The following is a 26,504-nucleotide window of genomic DNA, read 5'->3' as shown; positions in this document are numbered from 1 at the left end:
GGCCAAAATGCATCTCTGATCTGCTGCTACCTTATGAACCATCCCGACCCCTCAGGTCGTCTGGGACCGGTCTACTTTCTGTTCCCAGAGTCAGAACTAAACATGGAGAAGCAGCGTTCAGTTTTTCTGCTCCACATATCTGGAACAAAGTCCCAGAAAGCTGCAGGTCTGCTGAGACCCTCAGCTCATTTAAATCAAGATTGAAGACCTTTCTGTTTGCTGCTGCCTTTAATTGAACCACATTCAATGAATATATTAATCAATTTCCTGCATTTCTGCATTTTACTACTGTATTTTATTTCTTACACTGTTCTTAATTGCTGTTAAATCTCCTTTTATTTTGCCTTATGTTTTGATGCTTTTCATGGTTTTAAAAGGACTGCACAAGATATCGCCATTTCCTCCGGGACCGAGTTCGTGCAAGGCGTACACTATAAAACGCAGATCGGCAGAGATCTTTTCCAGACGTGGTTTGTGTGCGAGTAATTGCAGAATTGCGGCAGTGTATGGTTGATTGCGTGCAGCGTAATGTCTCAGGGAGACATCAATTATTGTTTCAATGTATGTTTTAAATCTCCATTACTTTTGCCTTTATGCTTTTAATGGTTTCATGTGAAGCACTTTGAATTAACTTGTTGTTGAAATGTGCTATACAAATAAACTTGCCTTGCCTTGCCTTGCCTTTAATGGCATACTTAATCATCTCCTCATATCCCAGGTCACTGCCCCTTTTTCTAAATCGTGCACAGACCACAAATTGTATTTTGTGGCTGTTGGTAATAACTATGGTGAGGGGAGGACTCAGCGCGCCAATAACTATTACCATATGAAGCGATATGAAGTAATTGCCCATTCCCTCTGTTGTTTATTGCCTACCAATGGGATGCCTCGGGAGCTACAGCAAGGTCCAATTAGATTTGAAGGACATAAACAAGTCGCAAAATTCCTTTTTTATAGTCGTCTGATGGATGGTCAGATAGACTACCAACAAGAAAACAACGGTCAAGCTTTGTCAGCGGCTCATTCTGCTCAGAAATGAGGAACCTGAGGATTATCAGAAGCACTGCTGTGCTGCGGTTGCCACTGTCTTTGGGTAATCAGATGAGGGGGTTTTAAGCTTGTTAACAAGCTTATGAAGCAGCGTTTTGACCTTAACTTCTGCATTAAAACCAACAAATATCTCCTCACTGTTACTTAGCTGAAGCCCTGTGAGGTTGTCTGGCCGAAACGAACACTACAAATACAATTAGCTGCAATTATTTAAAGAAAAGATAGGAATTATTTTTGTGAAGGGTTTGACTGATAAGGATCTTGAAGGTCAGTGTTGATATGGAAGTTTTAAGCTGAAATCCAACATTATGATTTGATATTCAAGTCGTGTTCATAAAACATGATTAAAGAATGAATCCACAGTTCGATATAAACCTTTCCCTCTCTCTGTTACTGTTGCTACGTCTTTCAAGCCTTCTGTCTACCCACGGTGCATCAAGCAGCTTATAATAATAACGGTTGCAGATATAGCACTTGAAGTCATTTTTTGAAACAATGGGTCCTTGATTTCCTACAGAGGTAGAGCAAAGCAGGCTTCTTATTGGCAACCCTCAACTTTGCTGGCTGAAATGACAACTATAGCCGCTACAGATTTGATCACCTGTAGCTAGCTGGGTCGCTAACGTTAGCTCCATGAGTTGATTGAAAATGTGTCTCACGCTGACTTTCAATGGTCCACGCTGACTGGGGTTTAGCGAACAGTCATTTGCAAGACTTGGATATGAAAATATAGGCTAGTAAGAAAACATCTAATGAATAAAGAACCTTATCAATTTATAATTCTCACTCTGATGGTCTTAAGGTCAAAGTTAAATTGAATCAGATAAAACCACCTGACCTTCTTTTCATTGCTTATCTTTCTTCTACGATTCTGTCATTTGAAGCAGAAATGCTCTACAAATATAACAACACATATTGCTATTAGCGAGTGAATGTGCTACTATTCAGTTCACTCCTGACCAGCGCTGGATGTGTCATTGCTTGAGCTCGGGTGTCCCTCAGCTCACGCATCCTACTCAGGCTGTTGTCATCAGCCATGCATGTCACTCCCAGTGCGTAGGTGCTGATGGGATGGCAGCCTCACAGCTGCAGTACCAGATATGCTTCTTATCTATAGTGCTCAATTATGGCAAAGAAACAGACGCTGTTTATATGCTAAGCCTGCTGGAGCAAAGACTTGATGAAAAATGAGAAATGTCACTCTCCCTCTCTCTCTCTTCCACGCTGACACAAACGTGATGATCTGCCTGTGTCTTGATGATACACATCGCGGTGTGCCTATATGTGTAATGGAGGCGGTTGCAGGGAAGCACGATGAAGCTTGATGAATTGAAATATATTCCAATAACGATATGTAGATGAGGCTCTGGTCGACAAAGCAGTTTCATCGTCGGATAAGAATCAATTCTGCTCAGCCTTGAGGAATCATGATAATGAATTCAGCAGCTAACTTGACAATCAGCAGTCAGCCACAGACAATAATGGCAATCTCAGATGGAGCGAGCATTCATCTTATTCACAGTGTTGGCCTCGAGTCATGCAGTGATTACTTTACCAACATTTAATGATGACATCCGATGATGGAGGGACTTAGAGGTCAGTATGCCAGGCTGGATAATTGATGACGTGAATGGATTTCCATTGCCTTCCTGGACTTTGATTGTTTATCCATCTTCTTTTGAGAATTTTCACAAAATGGAACAAAATAGTTTGGGAAGACCGGTATAGTAAGGATGTAACCAAAATACAAATACATTATTCAGAGTTGAACAGATGCAAACGGCGTTAGAATTGATGCAGTAATATTTCTCCTTAGAAATTAAAGGTGCTCCTTATAACTGGATCTTGCCTCATTGCCTTCGGTTTCAGACTTTACCAGAAACTGCTGGCATCATGACTTTACATGGTGCAGATTTGCCGGAAATTTAAATGAATACAGGCAATACGTTTGATGTTCAACTATTAGGTTAGTCCATAATAATCATTTTAACCACTTTTGTTCTGTGTTGAATGATAAAGCTTGACTAATGTTGCACAGGTGTTATTTACGCACTATTTAACCCTGGCACATTGGAAAACGTTGCACGACTTCATAGCGTACAGAATATTGATGAACCGTAGACCGTCTAAAAGTGCATGCACATGGCGAGCCCCTTTGTTCGGTAGCTCGTTTGTGTACATTGTCTTGACCTTCTCCCATTGCATGCACGCCATGATTTTCTTTTCAAGAGACAATATGGCACATTTAGTTATAATAGCATGTTTTATTAGCAGAAGATGATTCCCAACAACAGAATTTAAATATTTTGTGTAAAATGAACAGATACAGATAGCAGCTCTATATTTGCTGTGCTTGCACTGTTATGCCAGCTCTCATAGGGATTGGTGTAGATTTTGCAAAAGGATAACAATCCATTGTTTGCAGATGAATTCGGGGTCTAGTGCCACCAATTTCCAAATCAGAGTTGTTATCCTCCTGACATCCCTGCTGCTGTTATGAGTGGCAGCGCCACAGTAGAATTAATTCAGCTCTTCTCCCAGCTCTCAATATTTCATAGATTTGTTTTGGCCTTTGAAGGCTTTAAGCCTCTCTAGATCGAGTTATTTTCCTCTTCTTGAAGAGATCACGGAATTCCCCACCCTCCCCTCACCATCAATATTTAGAACCCCGCTGCATCACTTTGGACACGCATAAATCCACTCTTAAATCATTCATTAAAAATGGATTAATCTTTGAATTTGAATATTGATTGAATTTGAGGCCCTGTCTTGTAAAGGCCAAATCAGACACATTGTGAAGGTTGCTGTATGATTTATAGCTGTTATGGGTTTCAAGTATCATGTCAGGGGAATTTGGACAAATGGATTGTGAGGAACGAGCACAGAGACAGATGTACACTCAGACGATGAGATTCAAATTGGCGCCTGACAATACAAGGAACCTCATCCTGCTCGGCTGGAAGAAGCAGATGTTGTCACTGCCTCCTTGTGGGATGATGAAAGTGCTGAGGTGCTCACATCGGGAAAAGTGAACGAAAGAATACACCAGAGAAAATACATGGGCTTTTTAAAGCTGTGTAGTCGAATACTACACATATGATAATTGTTTTTACGTTATAAATTATTTGCATTTGTAGCTATCTTTGTCACAGCAGCACAGTGAGCAGCGTGGGCCTTTAGTCATTGTCACCCTTATCTGACCAGAACACAACAGCCCACTTGCTGGATGCTTTTATATAAAGTGCCTTACAGGTTCATGTGTACGTACATTTTTAACTCGTGCTGTCGCCTTGGGAATAGAGCTCTTAATCCACAGTGTTATGCTCTGCCCACAGAAATACACGGTCCAATTTTTCCTTTCAAGAAATGTTTTAAAAGCTTCTATTTTTGTTCGGAAGCAACCCATATTTGGAAACAAATGTTGCTGTGTAAAAGAAGCATACATTTATGCGTATTCAATTTATTACTCTCTTTCTTCCAAACAAATCTCACAACATGAAAAGATCAAATGGATAAAACATAAAAGGTAAATCAGAGCATGGCTTTAACTACCTCAAATAACCCACCAGGCCTCATCAAAACAGGTCAGCAGCTACATAACAACAGAGCCCTGTAAAGACTTACAAAAGTTTGCAGTTACGCTAAACAGCATACATTTTGCTGCAATACTGTTTAAACGTTACAAATGCAAACCTTCCATCCTGAGATTGACTCTGCAGAATCTTTGAATTCATGGTGTCGTGTTACAGACAGTGGATCAGATTTTCAGGCCTCTCATCTCATGGTGGAAGGCAGGGGGAAGTAAAATGATGCAGGGATGAGAAAACAAAGCTGGCAGGCATTGTCCTGCTTCCAAGACTCATGCGTAGACAGAGAGGCCCTCCAGACTCGAGTCTCCAGTTCTGGAGGGTATCTGTGTTATTGTGTGACACGGCCGCTATGCCAGATGGCTGGTCCGTGACGTGAACCCCACCCATACTTGTCAAAATGCCACCACATTGGCTGGTGCAGGACATGCTCAATCCCTCTCGTGGGAGAAGCCAGTTTGCGTTTCGGCTCCAATTACAAATCTTCAGCAGCACCCGAGGATTTGAGGCCATCCAAATATGGTGATTACTCCGCAGTTCCTAGAGGGTTGAAGCGGAGCGCTGAGATCTTCATTGGTATGCTGTTTACTTACTGTCTGTGTGTCCATCTGTTGATATGGAGAACAGACGCAGCTCGATTTTTCTGTGGAGGCCACACTGGAAGCTCGGCACACATGACAATTATCTGACATTATCCTGCAGTTTCATGGAATTTTAAATATTCAAACAACAGTCCAGCCTTTCAAGGAGCTGGTAGAACCAATACGAAATAACAACCAGTAAATAAAGACATTGATACATAAGGGAGGAGGATATTGCATTATTGTATTCTTCAAAGGGGATGGTCCAAACCAAACAATAAGAACAAGAAGAGGGTCTGTCTTTAAAAGAACAAATATCAGGTTCAGTCCCTCTCCCCATCATAATCATTTCTATAGAGTCCCTGAATCTGGGAAGCAGCTTTTTTCCATCAGCCAAGACATCGTTTTGACACTGTACCGCACCATTTTTCTCCTTCTCGGTTTGAAAATGTCACTGTCACGGTACCACAGCGACATTCTGTTCAATCGCAGTCATGAGTCATTTTAATGAGAGCAGAGGGGTATTTTAAGTCTGACACATTAAATCCAGTGCTGAATTTCGTTGTGTTAGACCAAAGAAGCCTAACATGATAGGGCTGGCAGAGGACTGGCTCAAATTCACCATTAAAGCGCACAGATACTGTATGCAATCTAGCCTTTCTTTTTGGGATAAAAGGACCTGCATGGCAAATGTACTGTATGTATTGAATGTCCTTTCAACATTGCCAGTGATATCTTGACAGCACCATATGACATTATGTCAATCAACACTATGAAAATAAGAAAACAGCAGGACCCGTCATGAACACTGGTTTTCTGGTTGAAAGTCCTGTTGGATTGATTTATACATTTACCTTCCATCACACTATGTGTGGGTATTTTCAGTCTTCATACTAGCTCATCACTCCCGGAGCATTTTCTCTGACCGTCTAATAACGACAATGGGTTTACATTATAGTTACTTGAAAGCCTGCATCTCACACAGGCGCTAATGGTTGCCTTGTGTGCTGGCATCCAACACCAAGGGGCATGACAAAGCGTCAGTATTTGTCACCCTGAGAATGACAATGGGCTGATATGACATGATTCAAAATATTTTACGAAACCATCTGGACAGCTCGAGCTGCGAGCAATAATTTAAAGAAAAGATATTGATATTGTGGGTGACCGGGAACGGGAGAGGAGAGGTGGGGTGTAAGGGAAGCTCAGTAGCTAAACTTAGGAAGATGGACATATTTGCAAGTTTGATCATTTGATGATTGTAAACTTCCAATATCTTCTCACCTTTCTCTGTTCTGTGTGTGTCTTGTGTCTGCCTCTACACATGAGCATGCACATCCGTATGACTGTCTCTCTGGTGTGTCATTTTCTTGTCAGGTTTGGCGAAGCCCATGGGGCTAGTTGAGGGACCCGGAGGCCTTGGCCAGGGCGGAGCCGCTGCCACTCTGGGAGAGGACAGTCATGATGTGGATGGGAAATATGAGGAGTACGGCTACAACGCTCAGCTCAGTGACCGTATCTCCCTGGACAGGAGCATCCCAGACTACAGGCCTAAAAAGTATGTCCACCTTCTGTCTTTCTCATTTTCTGTCATGCACGTTCTCTCTCCAGCTGTAGCTCTACACCTGTTTTTCCTCTTGGCAGGGTTGTGCAATGTTACAGGGACTTGTAACTGGATGGTTTGCCCTGCTGCAGTTGATTGTGGTCTATTGTTGTGAAGACACCCAATGTAGGATGCAGGACCTTTTGCCAGGAAACTAGCATTTTCATCAAGTGCTCAGTTTTTTTTTTTCTCTTTTTCTTCTTTTTGGTAGTCATGTATTGTGCCAAAAATAAAAGCAGACTTGCAGCACAGGGTTTACTAGAAGCGGTGTAGTTGAATGGTGGTGTTGAGGATTATTAGAATTTACAACGATTTCCTGCATATGGCATACTCTATTTTCATGCTTTTATGCTTATAGCATGCTGTAAGTGAGACTTACTTTGTTTGTGAGTTTAATGTGTCTACTATGGATACCAGGGACCGACTGATGAATCTCTTAGGACATTGGCGATAGGGCACCCAATGTATGGAAAGCCAAAAGTACCATTCAGCATCTTTATTTTCAGACGATTTGTTAAAAACGCCACGGTTGCAGCGTTTGTGGCGTTTTTGCTGTGTTAAAAAAGCCCTTTTAAATGCTTAAGGGATATTCCTGGTTAAATTTTGCACTAGCCGCAGTTTCCCAGTGGCACTTGGCACATTGTAGATTTGCACCAACCCAAAATGACATATATCAGTACATTCAAGTAGTATGAATTAATTTGGGTGGTAGTAAAAACAATTCAAACAACTACACTTCGGTTGTTTGGTATTCATTTCACAATGGTCGGCATTAATGTTGTTAGCAGGTGACGTCAGCATTTCTATTGGCTGAAATTGTTTGTGACCCCTGCTGTGTTCGGTCGAGCAGCCTTTGGGCTCCAGTATCCCAGATGAAATGTGCGTTTGTATATTCACTCCTCTCTGCCCCCTCATTAGGGAGATTCTCGGGGGAGTGCTACAACCTGCAGGTTGTTGGCCTGCTAGCAAGCTAATGTGCTAGCACAGCTCCAGTGTTATCCTTTTGCCCACACTGGCTGTTGTTGTGACTTAAACAAGAAGATACATTTCAGTAAGAATATATTTCGGAAACCGAGGTTGTCTTTTTTTCCTACAAAGGCCATACAGCATTTTTTCCTTTGCTGAGTTTTACTAAATTTTCTAGAACAGTTGCGGAACGGGTTCTTGACTTAAAATCCTCTTTTAACCTCACAAGACAAGCAAGCGAACGAGGCTTCCAAAACGTAGCCTATTGTAATGACACCCTCAGCTGTCTCCTGCTGTCACATGACACTGCGCCTCCACAGGCAAAAGCCATCCTCACTTACTGTTTGAGACGTTTCATCTTCTTATTGCCTGACTCCACTTAATCCTTCTTGTCTCTTCTGTCAATGCAGTACAGTCAGTTTAGCCACAGAGCATCTTAAGGCCTCTTCCATGGGGAGTTACACAATAGAAAAGGACTTTTGTCACGCCTACTCCCTACATGAAAGGATATGGGGAAGATGATGGATATAGTTGAAGAGCTGTGTTGTAATGTTGCAATAAAACAAATTGTAAATCAGTAAAAAAAAATTACGAAAGAGACTGAGTGGACACCCAGCAAGCAGCCTAAACGGTCCTTTTCAAAATACATTTTGTATTCAGACAGTGAACTACAGCTGTGATTCTGTGAGTGCTGCAGAAGATGGATTGGGCAGTGTGTGTGTGTGTGTGTGTGTGTGTGGGGGGGGGGGGGGGGGGGGGGGTCAGGGCTGCCAGTGGCGTTCATATCACACAGTGTCAAAGAACAATGGCGACAGACGGACACACCGAGCGGAAATATGGCGGCCACGAGAGGTTTCTGAGGGCTTTAGCAGGGATAACAAGTAATTTCATCCATGCTGCTTTGTTCCCAGCTCTTTTCACGCCCAGAAACATTTGACAAGAGTGGAACGGGGAGGAGGGGCCAAGCTAAGAGGAGCTTGTTAATGAATAAAGATAGCTGAGAGTGCCTCTGGAATGGAGGGGTTTTAGGAAATTCCTCTTTTTTTTTTATCAGCTTGTTCAATAGAAAATCGAAGATAAAAGGGAAGTGAGTGTTGGGGGTTTGCTGAGGTGTTTCCGGTTTGAAATAGGGACCGACTGTGTGTTTGAGTATGGATTTAGTACTCGTTTCATGGGTTGTTAAACCATTCCGCGGGCTTGTCATCATACAGTACACTTCTGTGTCTCTGTGTCCAGAACATTTTTTTGTACCCATAACAAGCACATAGTCATAACGCTAACAAGACATGTTGTGTCAAACAAGGTAAAGCTTCAGTCCATGACAGCTATTCAATAGGTACACTCCATGATAAAGACTTCGTACATTTGTTGTGTGGCTCAATGGAAATCAATACAGTGCAATGTGCAAACATAGTTCTCTTTGCCTTTTCTGGTTACATCACCACAGCAGTACTTTAAAGAGAAACATCAAAGAACTGCATTTGAAAAAAATGGATTCATGTGCAGCCAGACCAATACTGTTACTGCTAGCAGTGTTGTGGCACTAGTGAGGACTTTTAGGATGCTTTCACACCGACAGTAACCTGTTTGGTTCAGTTTGAAGCCGTTCTCTGCCTCATGCAGTATGAAAAACTGCTCGGTATTTCTGATTTGTAATTCTGCATCTGTAAGTATGTCCTGCAGGCAAAAGGTGACTGCAGCACTGCTGAAGTGAGGGGAACCAGTCACCTCCTGTCTAATGGGATTTTAATTGAACAGGATTCATTAAGCAGAGGACTTTGATGACTACAGGGAAGCAAAGTCCATCACCATGGCCCATGACTGAACAAGCCACACATTCTCAAGTCTCTCTCTTTTCAAACCTGCCAGTCTGCAGTAAAACCAATTCATAATATTACACACGCAATTGTCTCTCGGACAAAAAATTCTGTAATCCTCTTTCAGCGCCCGCTCGCCTGTATTTCTCTCTTTTGCCCTTCACTTCTGCATGTGACGTTCTTAACTGAGATACCAAGGAACTTAAGTAGGCTCTATATGATGGTGACTCTGAACCTGCCATTCGTTGTCCTTGGGAGGCTTACGTATGATAACATCTCATTGGGCTGTGGAGAGAAAAATAGTAAAGGGCATGCAAGCTAGAAAGATTACTGATGCCCACAAAATAAACAAAAATATGTTAAATGTACTTGTGTCACTGATATGCTATTCAAGGCATTCGACCTGCTTTTTACCCTCCAGTTTTCCTCCTGCAAGGGAATTCATATTCAATTACTTCAAATCGCACCTGTATCTCTATTGTCACGCTGTCGAAAATTGTATTTTTATTTTGTCTAAATAGTTAAACCCAAAGACCAAGGGCCCTTAGTTTTGTGTTTGTCTGTGGGAGGGTGATAACCAGAGAGGGAGGCTGAAGAAACAGGCTTACCTCATCTCTTTAGCGTCTGATACTGCAGAATGGGATCGGAAGGTCTCCACGGTGCAGGAGCTCCTGCAGCAAATTGTTGCTCTTTCCAGCGCCACAGTTTATCTCCTGGATGGCAAGGGTGGAGGGCAGAGAAATGACAAGGCAAACAATTATCTTTCCGAGAGGGGTGCTCGTGGATTGGAAAGTTGCTTTGGCGTTGCCCGCACTGCGCGGGTTATAGGAGGTTAATGTGAAATTCCACAGCAAATAAGAGCCGCCAGTAGGGAAAAAGTCAGAGGGCGCACTGATCCACCCGGCTGGTGGAGGAGGAGGAGGAGGAGGGGGAGGGGGAGGTGTGATTGGAATACATCTTAATCTGGCGCTCTGTTTCTGTCAAAGCTTGTTCCGGGTCAAATTATGAGCTCTGGCCAGTGAGCTCAGTCCCATTACAAACAGATGAGTCGATCGCTCATCCTGTTACGGCTTTACAAGGCTTCCCCGCTCGTGCAGACAGGTACAAATTTAAGCCTGAGCGATGCCCTAAATTGGATCCAGTAACTAGGGCAATGGAACTACAATATCACTTTACGACCTCGACACTCAGATCCAGCCTCACTCTACATCTCAACTAGAAGCGATGTGGCTGCGTTTCCCCTTCTGACATTTTCGAGAAATGACTGTGGTAATATTCATTAAACGCAGCCTCGCCACTAGTCGTACAACAGAAAAGGAGTGAAATATACGTCACTTTGTTTTGCACAGTTGCCATGTTGCGGCTGTGTAAAGGAGTGCCGCGGTGCAAAAAAAAAATCTCCCCTCAAACTCACTGCCAGATTTGTCTTTGTATTTATAGACCTGGCAAGGCTGATTGAGAGAGGCAATAGAGAAAGCTATGAAAGGGAACAAAGGAGTTGGTGAGGGGGAGCATACATGCACAGGGAAGGACTGAAATGATACAGTGGAGGGGTTATCAATCAAAACACTTGTGCACTTACTCTTACGGATAGAGCGCGAGAGCAGGGCTTAAAGTATAGATAGACGTACGCAACGTGCTCCATCATAAACACTCTCTGTGGTTTAGTTTTCCTTTTATTACCTCTTCTGCCAAATGCAGGTGGACTGTGGTCATGGAAGTGATTGATAACAGTGCATGAAATTAAACTTTCCCCATCCAGAACAGCAAACCCAAGCCTACTTGCACAGTGAGACTATAGGCAGTGGATTGTCATGGATCAGTGCCAGTATTAAGTTATTAAGAGCAGCCACGTAAGAAAATAAAAAGGATCAAGATGTTTCAGTGCTTCTCAAGCTGCTGTATTATATTCCAACCAATCCCAAATTGTGTCAATATCGAAGGCTGAACTCTACACTGTTGCAGTAGTGTCACACAAAGTAAGATTAAGGCAGATTTTTTGTGAACCAAATAAGAAAACAAATAACACTTGCGTTCACCAGGTGGTGACAAACACGACTATGACAAATAACTAACAAACTAACAAATGAAATCTAATGTTCATATCTGTTGGATGTGAAAAAAGCTAACTGTTCGCTCAGAAGTAAGTTGCAAGTTCATTCGTTAAAAATATATATATAACAGTATATGTCTCTTAACTTTGTTATTATTGTGACTTATATTACTTTTTAATTGCAACTACACTATCAGCTCAACACAGTCCCAAACTGCTATTTTGCTTTGAATTGTCCGTCTGCGCATTTGTCTGTTTCTATTTTTAACTTTTGCCCAAAATCAAATTGACTTGAATTGAATTAACAAGAATTAGTTGGGGGAAAAAGACAAAACAAGAAATATTGTCAGATTAATCCTGTGCTCTCTGTATGCATGTATCTGCGCTATACACTTGGCCCATGATAGTTTTGAGCAAGAAGAACCACACGGTGTCATTATATGTTGTATATGTACATTTTAAGATCAGACATTTAGTTGACAACTACAAATTAGAGTGCACCAGAATGCATGAGACAAATTAATGTTAAAAGCAAATAGCTCAAATTGCAAGGGGATCATTTACAATGGAAGTTAAATGGTACATGGACTGTACTTGTACAGCGCTTTACTAGTCTTTACTCGACGCTTTCGCACTACATGTCATCATTCTCCCATTTATTCATCCATCATTCACCCATTCACACCGATTCACACCCATTCATACACCATGCAAAGTGCCACCTGCAGGACTCTAACGAACATTCACACCCATTCATACACTGTAGGCAAACAGGAGCAATTTGGGGTTAAGTGTCTTGCCCGAGGACACATCGACATGCGACTAGCAGAGCCGGGGATCGATCCTCTGATTGAAGGACGACCCTGCTCTACCACTGAGCCACAGTCGCCCCTGAAGTTGATGTGACAAGTGTACTTTCCCCATGTTGTAAAAAGTAAAAAATACAAAGTAAAGCCCAACAGGAAAGTGAAAAGTATTTTATACTAATATGCAAAGCACTGACTATATAATTTCCCAAGTAAATAAGATGCCATCTGTTGTGTCTTTCTACATAATTGCAAGTTCCTCTCTTGCCAAATCTCATTGTTGAAAGGTGAGAACTTGCTAACACATGCCCGCCACACACACACACACACACACACACAAATACTCACACGAACCAGCGGCTGTGGAGGACGAGGAGGGTTCCAATGGGTGGAGAGAAGAGGATGTAACTTCAGCATCACGCTGGGATCCATCTGCTGTGTGGCCGTCCCCCTGCTGACCCCGCGGATGCTGCTGACTCAGGCTGACATCGCAGTTCACCGAGGTATCGGTGCGCCGAGCACCAGTAGAGCTGAGATGGCTCACAGCGAGGGTGGAAGAGCAGGGGACGTGCTGTCTTTGAATGAAACATGTTCAAGGTAGCAGAATCTAAAAATACGACCGCACAGTGCACAAGGAAAAACATCAGCAGTTACCGGTTACATTTGGACAAAGATGAGGTTTCAATTGTATGTGCTTCAGTACGCACAAACAACACAGTATAACATCAGACCAGTGATTGTATGCAGCACCACAATTTCATTTGGCCGTTTATGATATGTTTGCTGTCTTATTAGTTCAGATTATGGATCTCTTCTCCGGCCAAGTGCAGATTTTCAAGTCCGAATCTCAGCCTCACTCGTTGCCTCTATCACATCGAATAATCTGTGATTGCATGTGAGACTGCTCTGTCAAATCAATGTATTGTCTCAATAATATTTCTCGAGTGTATGGTATTTAACCTGGCAAATGCAATATGTCGCTGTCTTTAACACTACCCTGTCGGGAATGTTTGGCAAAAGACTTCAACAGCTGAATAGGATTTACTGAAGCTAAACGAAACACAGAACTGTTTACATTCTATATTCATGTCGATTTAATATTCTAATAAGGAACAACATTACATTCATTACAGCCAAAATCTCTTGTAAATAATTCAGCCACCTCATTATACCTACATAATGAGACAGCACTGCTGAATAAGACATGTGAAAACATGGGGAAACAAAGGCAGAAGCAAGTGAATTGCGTTTGGAGCCTTATTTTTGCGGCGTGGCAAGATTCACAAGCTGTTGACTGTGTGTGTGTGTGTGTGTGCGTGCGTGCGTTCACAGCTCCCATAGGAATCAGCTAAGTGCTTCCGTCCAGTCAACACTGTTATTTCTGACTTCAAAGCCACAGTATGCCTGTGAGAAAATACTGTATTTTTCTGGAGGTGACAGACTTGAGATTGTAAGCGAAGAAGAGTAACAGGGTTATTGTTGTGTGAGAAGAAGACACGGAACAAGTGAATGTTAAGAACATTAATTTGCATGGCGTAGTGTACAGAACATTTGTATTAATTGTAGTAGTGTAAGTGTTCACTGATAATAGGTTACCATAGATGATGAACCCAGTTTAGCAGCCTGAAGTCTGCTGCATTTACCTCTCAGACAGGATTTGGCTTCTCTATGTGACCATTAGTAATGCAAGACGATGCAGCCTATCACTGACATTGCCAAAGGCACACTTTATTTAAACTTGTATATCATCGTTACATCAATTAGCATTGTTTGTTTCAAGGGGAGGAAGTGTTGGTCTGTCCCCCTCAGGATGAATTGTAATCACTTTAGTGATCCTCTCGCCTTCAATCTAGAGCCATCATCACGCGGCAGCATTTTAATTTCTCCAATACTTTGGAATATGACAAAATAACTACAAAATGAATAACAATACCATCAGCCTCAGCTGTACTTTGTGCTTAGTGCAAATTAGCAAATCTTAGAATGCTAAAATAAAATGGGGAACATGTTAAACATTGTGCCTGCATTGTGAGAACGGGTTTCTATAAGAGAACTCCAGTATGTTCAGGTTTCTCAGAAGCAGGATGAGAGTCTGGCAGCTATGCTGTAGCAGTAGTCACAGTGCAGTGTAGAGAATCCAGGTCGGGGAGCTGCAGCTTCATCATCAAACGGATGTAGGGCTTTAAGTGATATCTTAGAAGAGAGCTATTTTTTGCCTTGTTGGTTTGGTTCACTGAGAAAAAAACAGTTATCCAGGATACGTGCCTTTATTTTTGGACGGACATAAGCGGCTGTATGCACCATGTGGATACACTGTGAATGTGAAATTGAACATTTAATTCAATTTTATGACAAGTGAAAATGCCTGCTGTGAGAAAGATTTGTACGGTTGTTGTCATCGTGGGTTCTGGGCAAACAGAGGCGTTTGAGGTGTCCTTGAAGAGGTATCCGAGGTCGAGGGCCTTGATGGCATTCTTTGGGGCCATACATTTAAAGGAGGTTTCAGGGATTTTTTCGGCAGCTCCCAAGTGTCCCAGCTAGGTTGTGAATATCTTAATTTCACTTTTCTTTTACACATTGTCTATTATAAAGCTTCTGTCATAATTACACCCCATTATCCTTTTAATTAAAATAACGAATTAGCTATTTCTTATGACTGAGTTTCTTAATTGGATAATTGTTCTGCTCAACACATTGCTTTTACATTAATATGTTTGTATAGAAGATCCGCTGGTCTTTATAAACCCAAATAGGTCTTGCAGAGAGAAAATATTGATATTACACTCAGATACGAAAGTCACATAAAATGCACACAAAGAAAGCTGTACATGTTTCTCTTAGTGGGTGATATGCAAACAAAGTCCAGGTTGTGTCCAGGTTGTTTTAGCACTGGCTAATAACTTTAAATGTATTTTAACAGGTGTAAGCAGTTGACGTACCCAGAGGACCTTCCTCAGATCTCCGTGGTCTTCATCTTCGTGAACGAGGCGCTGTCGGTGATCCTGCGCTCCGTCCACAGTGTTGTCAACCACACACCAGCGCATGTGCTCAAGGAGATCATCCTGGTGGATGACAACAGTGACAGTGGTAAGACCTTTGGTGAACCTCAGATTTTTTTCATCCAATTTAATAAAGCTGTCACTTAAAAAAAATGACCAAGCAAGATGTAACAAGTCTTTAAACCGTGGTGTCCTACTGTATATGCTCTGCAGGACGTGAATTGATGTTAGTCACTGAGATCTTGTCAGTTGCTGTGGTTTGATCCAATATCTCTCCCTTTTTGCATCACATTTAGTTGTTCCTCATTTACATCTAAAATCATGAAACCTGTAGAAGCTGCAGTTTGTCATTGTCTAATGCTGTAGGTTTGCTTATTCAGTTGAGACAGTCACCATTCATCACGTCTTGTCATCCCTGGTGGGAACGCAAACTTGTGATGTTTTTGGACTCCTGCCGGAGTAGTCAGTCTGCTAATGCTACGGGTTCTTGTGTGTGTTGGTGTGTGTGTCAGAGACAGTTTTCTGTGTGTTTGGTTTTGTGAGTAGCAGTTGAAGGGATAGAGAACCCCTGAGGGCGGACTCTTGCACACCGGGTTTTAAAATAGCTTTAAAAAAAAGGGGGAAAGAGAAGGGATGGGATTTGTCTCGTCCTTTGCTTACTACTGTCTCCACGGCGATGTGGGCAAATGCTTCAGTTGCCTCCACACCATGACGCCCACAGCAGCTGACGATGCTCGGCTCCACATCCCAAAAGCCTTTCCGTTTTGGAGAGGGAGGGACAATGAACTAGATTCCAGACGACACTTGGCCCTCCTTCACTTGGCACAGAGTAACAGGCCTGCCTCCCTCAGGCTGGCAGTGGAAAAGGGCGCATGAATAACGTACTGAAAGAAGGCCGAGCAGGAGTCAACACTGGCACATCTCCGCTCCCCGCTGAGGCTCGAACTGCCTACAATTAAACAGGCAGTCGTTAAAAAGTCAATGAACAGATAGAAATGGAAGTGGACCCCTCCTCTCGTTATGTCAGTCTGTCCCACGCATTTTCACTCTCGCAAAGGTTGTCCTGAAATAGATTTTTGAAGGACAACCCTATTTTTACTCTAACGACTGCAACGTTTTCTGACAGTATTTAAATGTATTATATTTCACCTCTGCTCCCTCCTATGAAATGTTATTATTGCAAGGGTTTCAAAGAAACAGCATTTAGACTCTCACGATAACAAAGACTTTGGAGTAACTCCACGATAACTCTTTATTCATCAGCAGAAACTCTGGAATACTTTAAAGCAGCTATAATTAATATATGTATAACAAAGAAGGTCTTTTGTTTTCTTTTAAATGTAGCTGTCCAAATAATCTATATACTATTGTAAGAGAACAACGACAACATTTAAGTGTGATTGCAAGTTTGTCCTGTTTTAAATGGATTTGACGATGAGTACACCTTTGTCAGCAAATTACACGACTGTGTGATATCCGGATATTTAAACCGCAAAGTTGCCAACTCATTCCTACTAATTAATCCCGAGAGAGTCAACTAATTTGCCACAATAATACCTCAGGCATGAAAACTCATCAGAGCTGTTACAATAAAGTTGTCTCCAGCCAGAGGAAGAAACTAATTGAAACTGATGTACAAGCGCTCTCCATAACAGCAGAGAGTAAAACAGAAAGCTAAACTCATGGCCTCAGTAACCTTTGCTTTAAAGCGTCGCAGACTGACGTTTAACATTAGTGCTGTGTGCAGTTCACTGACATCCCGTTACACGACTACAAGGTGTTGATGTTTTCCGTGTCCACGTGCATCTTTAATACGAGGTCAACGTCAGGTCACTGCCTGTAAAACCGACACATCCGTCAGCGGCTCTCACTGCATGTTTACCGACAGTGACGGTGATTCGTGCAGAAGTGTGAGCTGTGTCTTTGGAGCCGCTCTGCTGTGACATTAGACGATTAATATGCAGGCTGGTGTGCTTGACCTTTTCCGGATGGCTCTGTCTGTCCCCTCTCATTTAAACAAGGCTCAGTGAGATGAGTGGAGGTACAGCCACACTCGCTCCTAGCATAATAAATTAAGCACCGGAAGCATGTTTGCCTTGCGGCTGAAAGGTTTATACACAGCACCGGTCTAAACTAAACTCGCATTCCAAGTGATGAGCTTTGGCTATGTGTGTGTAATAGGCAGGACGACTCCAATTCATTGTTGTTCGCCATGTTAGCAGCATAACAGCAAGGAAAGGCTTAATGAGCCTTATAGGATTCAATTCCAGCAAATACCACCATCATATTGATAAGTTAATGACTCATATAATGAAAACAGGATATCAACTGAGGACCAGTTGAGTACAGCTTGTAGCATTAAGTTCAAGTGGAGCTGAATTACTTTCAACATTGCATTCATTAAATCTGATTAAAAAATGGAGGATTTGCAAAATGAACACAACGGAATATTTGTCTGACTCATTTAGACACTTGTAAGAAATTATTTTGAAAAAGGCACTGTTTAATTCCTATATAATGATCTTAATTCGGTCCAACTTAGCTCAGTTCTTTGACTTTACGTTTCATTAAACGCCTGTCTGACTCTACCGTTGCAAAAAACTATTAACGGGGAAGAGTTTTTACTTCGTTGTACTCTAACTGAGACAATCAATCACATATCTCTGTAAAACTTCACATACTGCATTCAGTCACTTGCGTTAAGACAGTATCGCATAGACGCAGAATGTTGCATCTATAGAGCAGGTAATACAATCACCTCGCAGTATGATAAAAACAACGAGGAGAGGCGATGAAAAGAAAGAGAGCAGAGAAAAATTGAAATTGAAAAAAAAGATGAACCAAGTTACCATTGTGGCATTTCTGACAGGTGGATAACCTCCAAATTGCTGACATGCTGCTGCACAGATTATTTCCACAATGCACAGGCCTACTGCCAAAATGTTCCCCACTTACAGTGAAGGGCTTATACTGTCACACTGCATGTAGATGTTACCCCAGGATGAGGAGTATCATCTACTTTTGACGACAACGTTTTTGAATATTTAATGAACATCACATTACTTCTGGTGATTCAGTTCACTAACTTCACTCGTCTGCTTGTGATCGATCCAAGTGATCAATTTCAGACCTGTTTCTGTTTCGGTGTCTGATACAAAGTCCATTAATCTACTGTTGGAATAATATGGTCTGTGGTTTGTGCAGCAGAGACCAGACCTCTGTAAACACACAAATAAACTCAACTGATGCCTGTTCTGAGGCTGATCTTTCTGGATCGGAAACAGAAAATCCTGTGGCTTATTTTGAAAACAGCTGTACCTGTATTTAGTGAGCACAAACGAGGCGGTATGTGGAAGGATATAATTCAGGCTTTGCAGCATGTAAGTGAACTCTAAGGCTTTGCCCCAGTGTAAAAAATCAAAAGCAGGTTCAATAACTCCCGACCATATATCCTGAACACAGCGGCTTCCATAATCTCTAATGTCGCCAAAGGAATCCATGGTGCTCCTTGCGCAGTCCACTATGCATTCATTTTAAATTCATAGTATGATGGATAGTTATTTATCCCCAGATATGTTTCACTGCTACTCTACTTTTAAATGTATTCCCTGTTCCATAACTCTCCTCCCATGAACGCAGTCCAATGTTTTATTTGCTAGGATCAGGGGGAGGCCCATAACTTTTCTCCTTCCCAGCACAGCCAAGTAATTATTACACTGTAATAGCTTTTATCATATTGTAGCTGCAGAGCAGGCCGATGATGAAGGAGACCCAATACACAGGTTAGAAATATCCAACAGCGCAAACATAACCAAACTGCAAAGGTCTATGGACCTTCGAAGAGGAGCAATGTAGCTTCCAACAGTGACTGATCCAAATGGGAACGCAGTAAAGATGAACCTCATTATCCCTAAATGAGCTTACGTGACATTAGTACGAAATGCTAACAGCAAGCTCATTTGTACCCACTGCTCTGAGACGCTTTAGATGAAGTAGGAAAGGTTGTCTCAGTTCGTGCATATGAAATGCGCTAAAATCATCCCCAATTAGACTGTAGTCCAAGTAGTTACCTAAACCTTAGTAAAAGTACCAACAAGTAAAATTACAGAAAATGTGCACAATGTACTTAGAGCAGCAAAATAAGACTAAATCTGTAAAGTGAATAGCTACTTTGCTGAAATATAGTGGAGTAAAAGCATAACAAGTATAGTACTTAAGTAAATGTACATAGTTACTCTCCACCAATGATATTAGACATCTACATAGAGGCAGACAAATCCCACCGACAGAGAGAGAGACAGGAATTCAGAGAACATGGAAATTCCACACATAAATGCTGGAGATCAAATCTATACGGATACTTGCAGCCACATACAGTGCTAACCACTGAGCCGACCTGCTGGCCATTTGTTCATGTTAAACTCAAATTAACAAAAATAAATGCACAGACAGAGACAGTCAGAAACAGGGAGTTTCCATGAATGGTTGCTTTAATTTGGTGTCAAATGCTAACGGCGGTTTGCTTCACGGGTCACGCAGTAGCCACCGCTATACCCCGGCATAGACCATCAATTTAAAAAAGACTCCTGACAATCCATCCACTCACTGCGTCTCCGCAGTCACACAGACAGAGGATTAGTCTGCCATTTCTCTACTTTCACCGGCTGATTTATGTTGCGAGTCACAGTCACAAGCTAGGTGCGGATGCTGTTCAGAGCCAGTGTGCCACAAGCGTCCTTATTAATCTCTCCCTCAGAAAGGGGAACGCTCAGCAGTAACCCAGAGGAGAAGCTCAAACAGCCATCTATCCTCCAATGAAAACACAGACAGCAATTTGTGCAACTGGCTGTTTATCCGGCAAACCTTTTCCAGTGATGACAGTCAAACCTGTCTGTGGGAGCAGAGGAGGAGATGTCATTGGTGGAATGCATTAGACAGTCACTCTGTACAGCAACCTCTATTGTGAATATTGTCTCAGTTGTGACAAATTAATTTAGCTTTTCTTGATTTCATTTGGATTTTATACAATGTATGAGTTAAAAGCTAATTGAAGCTGAGTAAACCAAACAGTTTTCTCATGTTTTATCTCCCCCTCTATTTGGAGCTGCTGAAGTTGCCAGTTAGGTCTACCATCAGTGTTGATCACTATATACATCAACAATGTGTTACAGTCATGTGATTGTTATTTTCTGTAACAAGTAGGCCTAGGGGACATCACAGTTAATCACAGTCATTATTTGTTTCAGCAACAGTACAACTTTTTCACTTTCTTACTGTATTTGTAGATAAGATTAAATTGCATCATGTTTTTCTGTCACAGACATTCAGATCAGTCCTCGTCATTCAGAGAAGATTATTTTTGTTATTGTTATTGTTATGTCTTAACCCGGGGCTTAATTTGTTTTGGTTGAACATACATGGGTTATAGCCGACAGTAGTTAACACACAGAAATGTGCTAACCTTAGTTAGGCCGAAGCGGAGCTGTCCAGGCCCCTGTGGTGCTGATTAGGCTTTTCATGGGACTCAATCGCCAGTCTCTTAGGTGTAAGTCCTGAATTTGACCCTGTCCACCATAACCTACTCACTACGCATACTGTTGTTAATGCGACTAATGCTACTGCTAAATCTTTCAGTCACAACTATTGCTAAATTAAGTAGCATATGCAACTTGGTGTAAATAGCAAGTAGTAACGGGGTAAATAGTCAAATAGCATGTGACTATTCTTACCCAGGTGCCAATAGACACTCAATGATAGGCATTGATGATTGCTCAGTTCCATGAAGTGTCCCAGTTAGCTATTCCAATGAGCCAGCATGCGCAATGCCCCTCCCTTCCTCAGTGATATGTAGCTATTATTAATCTTATCAAATACATCAGTGCTTTTTCTACCATAAGATCTGAAAATGTCTGCCCTGAAGAAGGCTGTTTAGTTCTGTAACTTGGCTGGCCTGCTAACATAAGCCAATCATAAGCCTACATTCAGGAGTCACTCCGAATTGGAGGGTGTGTCGGTGTTATCAGTTGACGGCTTTACTGTGAAGACAAGACTACTGTGCTGCTGCACACAGGACTAACGTTACGCTAGGTAACGTCGATCGTCAGTAAATGCTAACCTTAGAGTGGCTGCTTGTTGAACCATTATGACTCACTTTCTTTTCACGTGTTACCAAAGAGGTGTTGTGTGGGTTTGGAGGCTTTGGAGTTGGAGTTTAAAGGTGACTTTAGGCAACCTGTGATGAGGCTCAGCTGGGTAACTAAGGTAAAGTTACGAGTAATGTTTAACGAGTTGGTAATGAGTAATTTCATTTTTCAAGCAACTTGCCTCATTATGCACTCTTTGGCTTTAGGTCAAAATAATAAAAAAATAAAAAAGAGAAGAAAATAACACAAATTTTCACTGCAGTCCTGAAATAAAGACTAAAGGCAAGTTAGATCAAAACCATCTTGGGAACATATTTTCATTTGCTGTCCTTTCATTTGGATGGAATTTTAAGAAAGATTTTCTCTAATCTTTCAGTGGAGCTGAAATTCAACTTGGACCAGTATGTGAACAAACGCTACCCAGGCCTGGTGAAGATCGTGAGGAACAGCAAGCGGGAGGGTCTGATCCGAGCAAGAATACATGGCTGGAACGCGGCCACGGCTCCTGTCGTTGGCTTCTTTGATGCCCACGTTGAGTTCAACCCTGGCTGGTAAGAAAAAGTCATGTTTAACATGAGAAGGTCCGAGCTGTTTCTCTGTCCTTTGCCACCTTTGCTTTGTGGTTTGCTTTTCATATTTTCAGTAGAGAAGGATGTTATGTAAGATTATTATCGTTGCAATATGCAGCTTAGTCTGCCCTAAGCATTTTGATATAGTGCCAGCCAAGTCAATTCTAACTGAGAAAGCATTTTCATCAGAATAACCCTTATTATTAGTAAGGGTTTATCGTTAATAAGCTTTGCTCTCTGGCATCTACTTCTAAATTATGAGGAATGGCTTTGGTTAGAGCTGAATAAAAAGACAGCCCAATGTAAATGGCACTAACTGTCCAGCTAATACACACTTATAATAAGAGGGGGCGCAACAGCGTGAAAGGCGAAAGTGAGTGTAATTAAAGAGGGAGAATAAATGTTGATCATTTTGACGTCATTTACCTGCAGGCTCTGGGTTTATTTTGCGATATGAAATTACTTCTGGGGGTCTCAGTCCAATATCTGCCTGCTGCTTAAGTTTACCAGCAAACAAGTCACTGAAATAGATGTAATTGGCACCTAATTTGAGTCTGCCATGCTGTCAGTGTTTGAAGATGAAGTGTAGCTTTTGTTCCCTGGGAAGTTGTCTGCAAGGCAAGGCAAGGCAAGGCAAGTTTATTTGTATAGCACATTTCAACAACAAGGTAATTCAAAGTGCTTCACATAAAACCATTAAAAGCATCAAAACACAAGGCAAAAGAAAAGGAGATTTCAAAAACAATTAAAAAACAGTGTAAGAAATAAAATGCAGGAGTACATTTTGCGGGAGGCAGGAGGCAGGAGGGGAACAAAGAGGGATGAAGGAAGAAGAGGAGGGATAGAGGAGAACAGCAGAGAGAAATACGGCCATTAGTTATACATTTTCTACAGAGTCCATAGATGCAGTTGAAATATATATTCTCCCCTGATGTCACACTCACAGTCATAGCACATTGGGGTCGGGTGCACTGTGAGCCGCGCGGCAGGCAAAGGTGAGAAACCTATAGGTGTGCCAACCTCTGGCATCGCAGACTTGTTCTAGGGATGTGGAATGTCACCCCTCTAAAGGGGAAGGAAGTGGAGCTGGTGTGGGAGGGTAGAGGTACCAGCTAGTTATAGTTGGGCTCACCTCCATATAGCACTGGTTCTGGAAACAAACTCCTGGAGAGAGGCGGAATGAGTATAAATCTCAGTAAAAACCATTCCCATAGAAAATGAAGCAGTCTGGATGATTTTCAACAATTTCCTGGTGTAGGCTACTTCTGGTATGAATACGTACACAATAAGAATACAGATATTTATGTGAATTAAACAGACACAGATAGTAGGATTGTGTTATACTACCATGCTCACATCAAAACAGGGTGCTAACATGCCAGGTAAAAGCAAACTTTTTTCAGCCGTTCACCACCGAAACACATTGACCTCGTAACCCCTGTAGTGATTTGATGCACCTTGATCATTGTTTCTCTGCACTGATTTGTACCATGAATATAAACCTGATGCCCGGAGGATGTGCAAGTCGAGCAGCCCAGCCAACAAACGGCATTCAGGGAGAAAGTAGCATCATTGCCGAGGTGCAATACTGATGATAATTGATACCCTGTGGATCCTTCATCTGTTTCCCCATCTGTTCTTGCTCAAAAATAGACGTAGCTTTCATGCCCCCACATACGTAGCCCATTCACCTCTGCATCAGATTCCTCCTCCACAGCTCCTCCCATGTTCTACATGTTGAGGCTGTGTTGGCGAATTTCCTTTGAGTTAGTTCACCTGCTGCCATAGAGTGAATTTTACACACCTCTCTCCTCTCCCCCCTCCCCCCACACACCCTCACCCACATAACTGCCTCCATCTTTCTTTGATAACCCACTGCCTTTATTTTTTATCCGTTGTGCTGCTTCAGATTTGCTTTTACGTGAGCTTTTTATTTACAGGAGTCAGTGAAAAGTAGAGCAGAATCCCTGTGATTTTTCTACAAGTAGATGCTGGGTAAAGGAATACAGCAATGTAGGCGATGACAGGCATCTTCAAGAACCTCCTTCGTGCTGCTCAGATATCTTTTGTGAGAGTGCGTATGTGCATTTATTATCTACTGTATGTCTGCAAACATTCCGTGCTGCTCTTTTACTCATTCTATCTACACTTTTTATTTGCTCGAATGGAAGAAGCCCCCTATTTATCATAATATGATTATTCACCATTGCACATCCGGTGATAAGTGAGATGGATGGTTCCTCTCGATGTTGTGGTGAGTCTCCCCCAATGACCTTGTACACACTGCCTGTGCATACAGAGACAATGCTGCCAGCTCTCAGCTGCAGTGCTGCGATTCATTGGCAAGGCATTCCACCTGGTGTGCTGTGCACTTGCAGCTGAAATGTATTTCTGGTTGGCATTCCTGTAAAAGCAGACTGAATTGTACCACACTGTACAGTGCACTTGACAGTTGTTTCCCATTTCCTCACACCATGTTGGTTTATGAAGAGTTAAGAAGCGGGAAGCGTTTCCACCAGAGGAGTGATGGAATCAGATGTCCACGGCTTTGCTCTGCTTTAATATGAGGACATGAAATCGTTGCCTATTATTAAGGCGGTATTGCATCAGCTAAATGCATCCATCTCCTCTAACGCTTTATATCCATCCATCCTTGAGACAACGGCTGTCCATTCTGCTCCAAACAGGATCGTTTCCTTCTGCATGCTCTGTAAATAAACACGATGAATGACAGGAAATGGGAGCATTTTGTAATTAGGACCTATGATATGCGACCATACACCTGCAAAGGGGAAGAGCAGGAAATTGATATTTATTTGTTTTTTAAAGTCCCTGCACAGTTGCAATCTGAGGTCTGCTGAGTGCGTGCTGGAGATAAGATTGTCATTGCAGGCAGCTGGTAATGAAATACATGCTTCAGAAAGAAACACTTTGATTAATTTCGAATGCTCCGCTGCTATGTGACCTGGTGAGTTCATGTAAGAACAAGACAAACTCACTCACAAAAGTAAGAGAGAAATGTAACCAACCTCCGCCTCCTGTAATTATGAAATATGAAATATTTGTCATATCTAAATCAGTTGATATCATTGCGATACCATCTATCTTCCTATAATACTGAGCAAGTGAATTGGTATTATACAATTAAATTGGTATACAACTTTCAGAGTTCTTGAAAACTGAGGACATTTTTTTTTAGCAAAATAAAAAGTGTCTTATGTCTCGCTCACTGTGTCTGGTGGTGGCTCAGTGTTTATATCTGTCTGGAGACGAGAAAGAAGGCTGCAGCCACACTTAGTGCTTCAGAGAACACAGGCCAGGCAGACCTCCGAAACGCAGAACAGAGATTCGTGCCGTCTTTACATTTGTATCATATCAACCACATCATGAGCAAATGCATTTAGAAGTAGTTTGGAATCATACATTGCATCGGAGGACCCGTTTCCAGTTCATGCTTCTGCATCTCACTATCTACTCTATGATGAATTGAGATTCTGTGCTGATATGTTTTACTTTCTTCTGCAATATGTGCTCTACATGCACATGTCTGAGCTCCTCCGAGAAACAGCTGGGCAGGAGGACTGTGGACGGCCTCACATTTACAGAAATTGAATGTATTTAAAAATGGCTAGAGGCACTGCAGGCTTAGATTATTTTCAAAGACACATCACATATACACTGCGTATGCGTGTGTTAACATGAATGAACACTATTAGAGTTCATTTTAACACTGTATGTCTATTTGGGTCCACACCTCAGTGCAGATTAAAAAAAAAAAGTTAAGTGTTGGTATTTTACCACAGTAGTAAGCTTCTTCATGCATTGCATGTGATGATAAATGTCAGTGCTATGACAGTTTCATTTTAACATACAAAAATCCTGGAATTAATGAGTTGAATTTATCGCTCCACAGTACTTCATCGTCTGTATACAGGTGATGCCGGAATACTGGACTTTCTGAGGTTATATGAAAGCTTCAGTTACACAATAACTACATATTTTCCCCTGCATGAGTAGCTCACACTTTCCTCTGCTTTAAGTCCAATACAGAACTGAAGGAGATCTTATCTTAAGAGCTTAGGGACCTGATGCTCTCTGGGGCATAATTCTGAGCACAGTTAGATTCATTATCTGATAATTTCCAGCTTCATAATCGTTAACTCTTTGAGATCTGTTGATTTGGACAGTGTAAATAAGAATGTAATCTCAAAGAGGACGCTGCAAGGTTTTTATGTCAGCACTGCACAAAGGTATGACAGATAGTGAAACATTCTCTGAGGCTGAATAAAACAGATATAAATTGCGATTGTACAGTGATATTTATCCTGGC

General features: G+C 41.9%; 1 protein-coding gene across 1 annotated transcript in view; it reads left to right on the top strand.

Moving 5' to 3' along the window:
- galnt9 (polypeptide N-acetylgalactosaminyltransferase 9) overlaps positions 1–26,504 on the top strand; it is a gene marked incomplete at both ends in the record, with an annotated part of 68,386 nt that overhangs the window by 3,830 nt on the left and 38,052 nt on the right. The window contains 3 exons of the mRNA XM_079269637.1: positions 6,596–6,776; positions 15,384–15,550; positions 21,982–22,156. Of these exons, the coding sequence (XP_079125763.1) occupies positions 6,596–6,776; positions 15,384–15,550; positions 21,982–22,156 (523 nt within the window). The remainder of the gene's footprint in view (positions 1–6,595; positions 6,777–15,383; positions 15,551–21,981; positions 22,157–26,504) is intronic.

This window comes from Melanostigma gelatinosum, assembly GCF_949748355.1.
Source record: "Melanostigma gelatinosum genome assembly, chromosome: 6".
Lineage (NCBI taxonomy): Eukaryota > Metazoa > Chordata > Actinopteri > Perciformes > Zoarcidae > Melanostigma > Melanostigma gelatinosum.
This window is presented reverse-complemented; position numbering and strand designations above follow the sequence as displayed.